The following is an 11,577-nucleotide window of genomic DNA, read 5'->3' on the forward strand; positions in this document are numbered from 1 at the left end:
CACTCAGTTCTCAAAATTATCTTAGACACATTTCCTGAGAACCTTTCTTAATGCCTCAAAAACCAGAGAAGAAAATCCTTACAACAAAGCTTGAAATGGATCCCCATCTCCATTAAACTTTTCCAAAGCTCAGTGAGTATATAACCTGATAACCTAAACACCTAGCTAGAAAAATCTCAGTTCCAGTGCTACAACAATGCTAGCTTTTCTAACATTTTAAAATAACCCTGATTTTAACCCAATAAAATTCCACGTGAGAACTAAGAAATAAACATTGGAAATCTGCTCTAAAAGGAAGAATGAGGAGACCATTGTGAATGAGAAAAAGAAAAAGACCAACGAGAGCTGGCGAGCACACTGGTTTTGTAGAAACAGAGATAAGCCGTGCAGGTGCCACACTGGCAGCAGGGCCCGCGCCGGGGCCACGGATCAAGGAGGCATGGAGGACAGGACGCTTCTGCTTGGTACAATGAAAAAAAGGTATTCTTTTTATTCTACATATTTACAATATGCATTTGGGCCTTTATTATAAGTACAAGAGAAAAATCTTCAATAAATAAAAGCTGACTACATTACTTTTTTTGATTAAAAAATAGACTCGGAAAGAATAATGAGAGTTCAGAGCAATGACCCCCATCTCACCGATGCCTGAAAACCGTGGCTGCCACTAAGGTCAACATAGACAGCGTCTTTGTCATACAGCACACGCCCAACTCCAGAAAGAGGCACATAAACCACCTTCTCCTTCTCATTTAAACAGCGCTTCTTTCATTGTTCAGGAAGAGTGCAAGGGTCTGGGAGGAAACTGATGTCATGCATGGCAAAATCTTCTATTCCTGGAAGACAGGACCCAAAAAGCCAGCTTCAGCTGACAGGAAGTCAGTATCTACTGTTGACTTGGGGGTTAACAACGATCCACAGTCCAAGGGCTTAACCCATGACCCTAAAGAAGGGCATCATGCCACACGGGAATAGTGTCCCTCTAGCTACAAGACAAGAGGTCAGAGAAGAGGGGATTCAATAACACTTTGCAGGCCTACACATAGCTGGCTTACTTTTAAAACCTCCAGCAAGGCCATCTTCCCTTATATGGTCATTTTTCAGTTTTCCTGAGAAATGAAGCCATTCCAAGAATCCTATGTGTAATTCTAGTATGTTCTACAACAAGAGAATACTTGCCATGTGAATTTGGCTTTTATTTTTCAAGTGTGCTACTCTTAATAACATAAAGTGACACCTGCCGGTCACATTTGATGTTTGTTTGGATATTCTCTGGGTTTGTCAAATCTTCCATCCTAGAAAAATAAACACAACCATACAGCAGAAATGAATGCCAAAAGTTCCTATACCTCCTTTCATGTGTCAGTGAGTCATCACACTCTTGTCCACTAAGCACGCTGTTTAGAAAACTAGAAAATACAGAAATAAGGAAGCACCGTTCACCATCCAGCAGCGGAAAAGGGGCAGGCACACAACTGTGTCTCTAGGCTGAAATTGACATTCATTCCATAAGACACCAGACAGGGAGATGACGTCCACCTGGGGTCAGGGAGGAGTGAAGAACACATTCAGAAAATCTCTTTCTGGAAGAGGGTGAGCCTGTGCTCTGGGATTTTTACTGTGGTTTGGATTCTGGCAGGTGGAAAAAGGGTATTCCAGGCTGAGAAAACCACAGCACAAAGAAGAGCACAAAGGAAGGAAACTGAAGGCACACACGAGGACTCAAGCACCCGGACACGAAGGCAGCATCACTGAAAACTGAGGATGAACGTAGGATGGGGCCACATCCTGTAGCCTTAAATGTTTCCAAGTCCTCCCATTGTCCTAAACTTCTCATAGTTAATTTACTCCCAAAGGCACAGCATCTTTGAGCAATGATATAAGTAGACATTTTCCATCAACTACACTTCTACCCCCACTATTCAAACAGGCACAAAATAAATCCTATCACTGTTCTTTTTCTAGCCTTTTTAGCTTTGAAATATATGGCCCAGGAAGAAAAAGTTTACAGTCACTTTTTACCTGTCTGCCAGGACATAAGGGTGAGAAGTTTGCCATGTGAGAGGCCTAAACTTCATAACTGTAATAAAACGGCCCAGATTGTGGATTTCTTGGTTTTGATATTCTCCATGCACCATTCCAGAAAGGTAGAACAGCTTGGCACCCTAAACATTAAAGGAAAATTAAAAATTAATTTCAATTAAATTCTCATCAATACTGCAACAAAATAAAAGCTCTAAACAAGAGGCAATCCTAAGAAGGGAGACTTCCAGCAAAACCACTGTCCTGAGGCTTCCAGAGCCTTGCTGGCTTCTTTCAGGACTTATTAGAACCCCACAGAGGCAGACTGCTCTGCAGCCGAGCAGGGGCATCCATCTAAGTATGGTGAGGAGAGGGAGGTGAGGCCTCTGAGCACAGAAACGGTTCTGTGGCCGATGGACCAGAGCAGTATGGAAAGGAAGGGGCAGTGCCTGGTCCTGTAAGTGGCAGAAACTTCTGATGTACTCTATTAAGTCCCCACCCCAAACACCCAGACACTGCCTGTTGCAGCAGGTACAGAGACAAATGAGATACACCAAGAGGCCCAGAATAAGCACTCTCTTGAGGGAAACCTTCCAGAGACTGGAAACACAAACACAAAGGGATATCAGGAGGCAAATCCTAGAGATGTTTAGCAACGTCTCTTCAGTCTTTCTGTTTGTTTGTTTGAGACGGAGTCTCACTGTGTCACCCAGGCTGGAGTGCAGTGGCACAATCTCAGCTCACTGCACCCTCTGCCTCCCAGCTTCAAGCAATTCTCACGTCTCAGCCTCCCAAGTAGCTGGAATTACAGGCGCGCACCACCACACCCAACTAATTTTTGCATTTTTAGTAGAGACGGGGTTTGGCCATATTGCCCTGAGCTCCAAACTCCTGGCCTCAAGTGATCCGCCCAAGTCTGCCTCCCAAAGTGCTGGGATTACAGGCATAAGCCACTGTGCCTGCCTCTTCAGTCTATTTTAAAAGGATTATACTGCTGGTGTCTAACAATTATTTCTCTTCCTACCAGGTAAACTTCTGTCCAGAACCTGTGTTTTAATCGCTTCTTTGTCTTCTTCCGTTTCTTATTATGCTTGGAGGAGTCGAGGTGGGTGAGAACTCCCATAATTTTAGGAAAGCCATGTACTTGACAGATGTTTAGAAACTCAGAGGTTTCCATTTCAAACCCAAAGCTGGCATTTAAGCAGTACCTACAAACAGAACACATCATTTTTCAAAGAAACTACCAAAACAGACCACCTACACTAGGGGTTGGCAACTGGCCCACGTGCCAAATCCACCCATCACCTGTGTTTGTAACTAAAGTTTTATTGGAACACAGCCACATTAATTCATTTGCATATTGTCTATGGCTGCCTGGGCACTACAATTGCAGAGCTAAGTAGCTGTAAAAGACATGATCCACAAAGCCGAAAATATTTACTATCTGGCCCTCGACAGGAAAGTCCCACTCCAGACTAAATCTAATGACTACACAGGCATCTCCCAGAGAAACCACCACCCTCTGACTTGCTCTAAAAGGCAACCATAAGACAATGCCCACTAGGATATAAACTTGCATTTTAAGAATTCTAATGCGTGAGAAGTAACTCAGAAAAGGCTGGGTCTAACCTAGTCCTTACCTAAGAAATCCTAATTTAAAAAAATGAAGTTTTCTATAATATATCTTTAAGCCAAATAACAGGTCTCTGACACCCAAAGAATGGGAAGAAAGTGATAATCAACGAAATATATTAAATAGGTACAGAAAACCAACCTCTTCTTTCAAGCTCCTCACACACACACACACACACACACACACACACACACACACACACATCTGTTTTTTGCTAGGAAATATGCAGTGTACACCTCTATCTTGTATGTTAATTTGTATAACTCAATTGCTCAGAAATTTTTTTTAACAGCTACCAGTTTAGAATTAAGTCAAAAAACAGTAAGATTATGATGAATGGTAGTCTATAAGAAAATATAAGCAGATAAGACCAATTTTTTAAATTTAAGACACTTCAAAGATGCAAAATAATTTCAGAATTGATTCCTGGAAACTTCTAGTTTTAATATTAAAGATAGTTCTGTTCTTATCTTTCCATGGATAACTGAAAATAACACAAAATGGAAACAGAAATGCCCACCTTTGATTAAACTAGGAAACATTCAAAACCCAAAACCACAGAATATATGAAGTCGGGCTTGCAGGAAAGCACAGCTGCCACTGCAGACTGAGGCAGCAAGCAGCTCTCCAGCAACACTGGACCAGCTCGAAGAACAGGTGGAAAATCCTCACACCACATCTGATGTCAGAGTGCCAAGGTGCAAGCAGCTGGTTGTAGGGTCAGGAAGAACAGGGAGCAAACAGGCCCTCAGCTGCCAATCTTTGTCATTTAAGCCAGTGTTACTCCCCTAATCCACACACACACGCACACACCCAAATCCACGTACTGTGTGTGCCTTTGCCGTAGTCAGGAGGCTCTAACAACCCAGAGCAGAGCAATCAACATAAGCTAGGCTAAATAAATTATGGTGTATCCATAGAATGGAATATTATATTAAAAAGAAGGAGGCAGAGCTACAGTACTTACTGATTATATACCTCCAAGATACGTTACAGGAAAAAAGCAAAGCACAGAATAGTGTGTAAAATAAGCTACCATTTGTGTTTGTAAAGGGTGGCATGTGTGTTTATATGTATCTGGAAGGATACTGCTCTGCAGGGCCCTGAGAGACCAGCGGTTAGAGCAAGGAAAGAGAAAACGCGCATTGTGTGTACCCTGCACTAGTTAGAGTGCTTTACCAAATGTGTGTGCTCCTTTTGAAAATCTGAAAAAGATTTACATAGGCATCTCTCTCAATGATGGTTAAGAGGCTGGGAAGGGGAGCAGGGAGGGAGGGACAAAGAGGGAAAGGTTAACAGGTACAAAAATACAGTTAGATAGAATAAATTGTAGTGTCCAACAGCACAATAGGGTGACTATAATTTATTATATAATTCAGAATAACTAAAAGAATGAAATTAAAATGTTCCTAACACAAAGAAATTATAAATGTTTGAAGTGGTGGATATCTGGCCAGGCGTGGTGGCTCAAGCCTGTAATCTCAGCACTTTGGGAGGCCGAGGCGGGCGGATCACGAGGTCAAGAGATCGAGACCATCCTGGCTAACACGGTGAAACCCTGTCTCTACTAAAAATACAAAAAATTAGCCGGGCGCGGTAGTGGGTGCCTGTGGTCCCAGCTACTCAGGAGACTGAGGCAGGAGAACGGCGTGGGCCCAGGAGGTGGAGCTTGCAGTGAGCCGAGATTGCGCCACTGCACTCCAGCCTGGGCGACAGAGCGAGACTCCATCTCAAAAAAAAAAAAAAAATTAAAAAAATAAATAAATAAATGAAGTGACGGATATCTGAATTACCCTGATTTGATCATCACACATTGTATGCTTCTATCAAAATACTACATGTCCCCTATAAATATGCACAACTATTATGTATCCATAATAACTCAAAATAAAAAAGTAAAGGTATCTCTTAATATGTATGTCTTTAAAATTAGAAACTTGCTACATTTTAAATAAAAGAGAAACAAATGACTTCTATGAACTGTTTCAATCTTTTCAAGTATACAAGGTTTAGTAATCTTTACACAACTTTACATTAATTACACTTATTTTTACTAATAGTAGCATTACATGTTCAAAATTTGAATGATATTTAGTTGTCTGACATTAAATGGCACAACTTTAAAATCTGTATTACTTTTTCCTTTATATTTTAGGAGTCTTCCTGGGCCAAAGTATAAAATCTGTAGCTCTAGAAAGAACTAAATAAAAATGAAAAAACCAAGGTATCTGTCACCCCACACTTCCTAATCAATATGGCTTATTTTTTGCTTTTTTTTTTTGAGACAGAATTTCACTCTTGTTGCCCAGGCTGGAGTGCAATGGTGCGATCTCGGCTCACCACAACCTCCACCTCCCAGGTTGAAGCGATTCTCCTGCCTCAGCCTCCTAAGTAACTGGGATTACAGGCATGCACCATTTCACCTGGCTAATTTTATATTTTTGGTAGAGACAGGGTTTCTGCATGTTGGTCAGGCTGGTCTCGAACTCCTGACCTCAGGTGATCCGCCCACTTCGGTCTCCCAAAGTGCTGGGATTACAGGTGTGACCCATCGTGTCTGGCCTTTTTTTTTTTTTTTTTTTTTTTTTGCTAATTTGTATTTTATTTTTGCTAATTCAAAAGATAGTTAATAGAATATCAGAAATAGTGAACATTATCATTTCCATAAATGCAAGAGCGTGTACATTTTCCACACACTGAGTACTATCTACATTTTCTACTGATAAATTCTGACCACTTCTTCAGGCAATTCATGTACTTACTTTAGCATTATCATTAAGGATGAAGGTTCTAGAACCATCAGGAACAAGGGTCCCATCTTTACACAAATTACTTAACTGCTGGGAAGCTCTGTTTCATCTTATGTAAACTACAGATAATACCTACTCACCTCAAGTGTGTATCAAGGGTTTATGTAAGCTAAATTTATAGAAAGCAGTTAGCACAGTGCCAGGAAGGGTCCAAGAAGAAATGGTACTTACTATGATATATTTGTACATATATATGCATGCATGTTAATGAGCTCTTATTAGCTGTGTTCATTAAAGGTTTTCTCCATGCTGTCATTTGCTTTTAGATTTTGGAATACATTTCATTGTGCACATTCCATCTGTATTATTAATATAACAACATTTATTGCTATTATTATTGTCATCATCAATTCAGTCACATCTACTGTATCCCTGATATTAACCATGATTCCTTTAATAATCATAAAACTCTCTTCCCTTCATGGGGTAAATAACCTATCACAACGCTGTAAGTCTCTATCAGCACCCCAGACTGCCCCTGCTGACTTACCACATCTGCTGCTTTAGCCAGATCAACCATCATGTTAATGTCACACCCACATTCAATAATGGTGAGTCTGCGCTTTTTACCTATAAGTGAAAAGATGAAAATTTTACTTTAAAAAGACCCTGAAAAAATTCTAACCATGAACTCTTAATTTTCATTTTTTAATTGCATCCAGTGAAACACCATATACATTTACAGGAGTATACCAGAAGTTCATTTTTATAGGCAAAAACTGGTAAAATAAAATAAATTCCATCCCGTTTTTTTCCCTGTGTTCTAAATTTAGATAATATCAAAAGTCTACCCAGATGAATAAAAGTGCTCAAACAGGGAAAATTCTGGCTCGAAAAGCTCCATGATAACCATGATCTTGCTGTTCAGCTGCAGGCCAATGTCTTCACCTCTATCAAAATTTCCTGTATTCCCACTATCGCTAAAAACATCCTCAAACATAATGCAACAGAATACTTATAACGATAATTATTTCTAAATTAAGGTAGTAAGAAAATGGTCAAGAAAATATGGGCTGGGCACAGTGGCTCAGGCCTGTAGTTCCAGCACCTTGAGAGACCAGGACAGGTGGATCCCTTGAGCCCAGTTTTGAGACCAGCCTGGACCACATGGGGAAACCCCATCTCTACAAAAATGTAAAAAAAAAAAAAAAAAAAAGAAAAATTAGTGAGGCATGGTGGCATACACTACTCAGGAGGCTAAGTTAGGAGGATTCCTTGAGCCTCGGAGGTTGAGGCTGCAGTGAGCTGTAATCACACCACTGCATTCCAGCCTGTGCCACAGAGTAAGACACTGTCTCAAAAAAAGGAAAAGAAAATGTGAAAGCTCCAAAGATAAAGAAAAGCCTCAATCCAACTATATTATTGCAATAACAAGAGATTTCAGAGTATGCATTGCCATTCTACCACTGGAAGTTTGTTTCATCTTCCCTCAAACTCGGAAAGGTCACCATCTCCCAAAGCAGACAAATTCTCATAGGAAAAAGAGAAAAGGCCCACTTCCACCAGCATGTGGCTTCATAAGGGCAAGCACGTGCACCTGGCACATAGGAGGTACCTGCTCTCTGTTAAATGATGTGTTCACAGTGACCAGGCCTGCTAGGCCCTTCCAAGGAACATGCTTGGCAAAGCCATAGAGCAGTCAGGATAAGATACGTATCACATCCTTATCTCTGGGAACTGACCCTTTTCTGAAGTTATAACTAACTTAGTAAAAGTATAAGACAGGTAACATAATATGAAAATATTTAACATGTTCCACTCAAGAAAACAACAAACACATGCATGTCCCTCAGATGACAACAGCCACGCCAACTCTGTGTCTGCAGCGGCATCTCCTACCTGACGCGACCATCACAGGGCCTGTGATCTCGGTCAACTTCTGCAGGGTGAAGTTCCAAATGAGGCATTATATCAAAGTGCTCTTTCCAACTTTGGAGGCTCCATCACCACTGCCACTATTGATGGGGGCTCTAGTGGAGTTCGATCAACCACTGGAATATGATGCTTTTTTGTCTTCAAATCCTGAGTCCTATTTATTTAAAAAAAAAATAATAAACTCACTTTCAAAATAGAGTAAAAGGTATCAACCTTATAAGTAAACTTTTTAAAGTATACTTACAGATATGAGTACTTTAGTATATTTTATAGAGAATACAACAGACAATATACAAATATAAGTAACTTGTCAATTATTAACTTCTGACCCCCATCCAGATCAATTGCTGTTCAATAAAGATGTAACAAGATGACTTCAATAGTATAGAGTTGAAAATTAAATACTCCTTAAATCTGACTATTTTATGAGTGATTTTAATAGTTTTTTAAAAACCAAAAGGTAAATACCGAGGCAGTGCATCATAACAGATAAGAGCAGAGGCTCTGGAGTTAAATTTGGCTCTCCTACTTACTGGTTATATGATTGGAGGTAACGTGTTTTCTTGACCTCAGTTTTCTTGTCCATAAAATGAGGGCAGGAATGATCCTACTCTGGTAAGGCTGCTGGAAGGATTTAGTTGAATAATGTTTAAAGTATACTGCTAAGAATATCACAAGGACTCACTAAATAAAGCTATGTTAGTATTACATACTGTAATTTTTGTATTTTATATTACAACTTTGTAAAACATATCCAGGGGGAAAAAGCACACTTATCACCATAGAAACAGTTTAAAGTTTAGGAAGAAACAAATTTTATAAATTCTTGTATCTTGGGCAAGAAACACCAACCAGTGTACAGATGCTGGAGGCAAGGCAGCTTCTATGGCAAAGCTTCTCACATTTTAGTGAAAGCCACACAACATGCATCTGCAGGTCCTTTGGAGCGGGACTAAACTCGTGAATCCAAATGTCACCTGTAAGAGGCTCCTACTATTTAAAAAGAATCAGTGGAAGAAGCATCAGACTGTAGCTAAACATAGCTGTGAAAGGATCGAGCCATCCGCACAGCAGACTGAACTGCAAAAGCTTTGGGATTTCTCTTCCAGGCATCTTCTTCGTCTCCTAGCTGGAGATCCTGCAGATGCCGCTTCTTTTTCTTTGCAGCTTTGGGTCCACTGTTTTTCTTTCTGTGTTTCTTCTGGTCTTTAGTCTCCATAGTGGCTATTTACCAATAACAAGTCACTCTAACCTACAAGGAAGAAGGCTGGGGTAAGGAGGTGGGAGAAGCATTTTACAATCCAGGCAATACCCAGGCAAAAACATTAAATTTCATTTATTTCTTTATGAAGAGATGATGTTATTTGTTCACTGAACAAGGGTAGAAACTGCTTAACCATCCCCAATTTCATTTCTCTCTGTTATGCTATAAATTAGATGAGTTACCTCTGCTAAGGTTACATTTTATGGTTAAGTTACTTTCTATTCATCTTAAGTGTCAACATCAGCACTATCTATTTCTGCAAGGATGGAAATATTCTATATCTGTACTTTTCATCCATTTAGCCTTTAGCCACATGTGGTTACTTAAAATGTACTTAAAGAAACTGAAAAAAATGAATTTTTAATTAATTTCATTCTAACTCTAAATAGTCACATGTGGCCACTTGACAGCTCAGACATAGATATCAACTGGACTAATGAAGTGGTTTCCTAATTTAAACTGAAACTTAGATTTTAATAAAATATTTAAAACGTTTTTATGAACTTCCAATATGATCGCAGTATTAGTTTTAGTACCTGTTGACTCTGTAAAACTCCTAAATTACAACTCATCTACACACATTTGAAAAATAGCGATATCTGTATGTGCCAGATATGAATGGTTCGAGATGATGCCTGGAGACCCCATGGACTTACAGAGACCCAGTGATTTCTGAGGTACCTAGGAAGCTGTGGCCAATAAATTGGTAATCACTGAATTAGTGAGTTTTTTTTAGGATATCGGGCTGCATAAAATCTGACAGTTTGATTGAAAAAAAGCGGGGCAGGGTGCCATTTCATTCAATAAAGGTCTTATATTCATTCCGTTCAATAAATATTTGTGTCTGTCTACGATGCGCTAGCCACTGTGCCAGTAAATGGATATAGCTATGATCTGACTGGCAGAGGAAATCCAAACTAGTGTCTTCCGTGCCATGCAATAAGGGCTACATTGCAAGGCTGCACAGGGTGCTACTGGAGCACACAAGTGAGTCAGAGGCTTCCCACAGACACACGCACGAGCGGAAACAGAAAGTCTTTATATATCACCATAATGTCAAGGAACACTGGCCGGGAGTTAGGAGAGGTGGGCACTAGGAACGCTTTGAAACTGAATAGCTGTGTGATTTCAGAGGTTATGTTGCTTCTCTACTATGTTTTAGTGCCGAACTCGTACTGTTTCTCTCCCTTCTCTTCTTGGTGGGAAAAGCACAATTTGGGCTCAACAGATTCGGCTCAGGTCTAAGTCGCCTGCCGGGGCCACGTCGCCAGGAAACGACGTCTCCCCGACACCCTCCCTCCCAGTCCGGGCCTTCTGCAGGGATTCATCCCGTCACTCTCCCAACGACCCCCGGGCACACCTCCGGCAGATGCTAAATATGCTGCTCCTCGGGAGCAAAGATGACCCGGAGGACGGGCGGAGGACCTTCCCACGCGCACGACTCGCGATCTTCCCAGTGCCCCAGGGCCAAGGACCCCACGGCCGCCTGCCCCAGCCCGCGCACCGAACCTGCTCACAACTACAACTCCTTAGGGCCGCTTGGACACTGCCGGAAACGGAAATTCACCCTCGTGCCGACTCGCTGGAGGGAAACAAAAAGGCAGAAAAAGAGAGACCGCCGCCTGGACGACTTTCAGGGGTGAGCGGGAAGAAAGATTAGTCAACAGCTGAGTGCAGGCGCCGGCGCTGTCTGCGCGGAGCGTTCCAGCGGATCCCTCCCGATTCAGCCCCACCCCGCTCTCGGAATCCGCCGCCTCAACTCCCGCGGTGGGACTCCCTAGCAGCGTGCACCGCGCTCGCCCCAGTCCTCGCCGAAGGCCAGAGCAGCTGTGCGGCCTGGCGCCGGTTACCTGATGCCGTGCAAAAGCCAGAAGGAGACACATTTGGTTCTGGCCGCCCCGGAGTCACCGTACCCGGGGCGAATGGACTATGGCTGATTGGGAGTCCACTTCCTCCTCTATAAAGATGACAGA

The 11,577-nt window shown here is 41.6% G+C and overlaps 1 protein-coding gene across 3 annotated transcripts; it reads right to left on the bottom strand.

The window, feature by feature from the left end:
* Positions 1-1,164: 1,164 nt before the first annotated feature.
* Positions 1,165-11,152, bottom strand: LOC141407672 (ribosome biogenesis protein BMS1 homolog). Of its 3 annotated transcripts, XM_074001579.1 has the most exons (8): positions 10,965-11,152; positions 9,193-9,592; positions 8,874-8,964; positions 8,305-8,494; positions 6,956-7,035; positions 3,047-3,230; positions 2,023-2,165; positions 1,165-1,295 (listed from the first exon to the last, which is right to left on the bottom strand). In XM_074001579.1, the coding sequence occupies exons 5-8, from the start codon at positions 6,958-6,960 to the stop codon at positions 1,196-1,198; spliced, it is 432 nt and encodes a 143-aa protein (XP_073857680.1). In that variant the 5' UTR covers positions 6,961-7,035; positions 8,305-8,494; positions 8,874-8,964; positions 9,193-9,592; positions 10,965-11,152; the 3' UTR covers positions 1,165-1,195. The 3 variants fall into 3 exon arrangements, with proteins under 3 accessions (XP_073857680.1, XP_073857681.1, XP_073857682.1); XM_074001580.1 differs by lacking the exons at positions 9,193-9,592; positions 10,965-11,152 and having other exon boundaries at positions 8,874-9,011; XM_074001581.1 differs by lacking the exons at positions 3,047-3,230; positions 9,193-9,592; positions 10,965-11,152 and having other exon boundaries at positions 8,874-9,011.
* Positions 11,153-11,577: the final 425 nt, after the last annotated feature.

This window comes from Macaca fascicularis, chromosome 9, assembly GCF_037993035.2.
Source record: "Macaca fascicularis isolate 582-1 chromosome 9, T2T-MFA8v1.1".
NCBI lineage: Eukaryota > Metazoa > Chordata > Mammalia > Primates > Cercopithecidae > Macaca > Macaca fascicularis.

Excerpts from the sequence above, each read along its gene's own strand:
- LOC141407672 (XM_074001579.1), bottom strand. Across the intron at positions 2,166-3,046 it reads TCTGGACAGAAGTTTACCTG|GGTGCCAAGCTGTTCTACCT; the intron begins GTAGGAAGAGAA and ends TTTAATGTTTAG. Across the intron at positions 1,296-2,022 it reads CCTTATGTCCTGGCAGACAG|GATGGAAGATTTGACAAACC; the intron begins GTAAAAAGTGAC and ends TTATTTTTCTAG.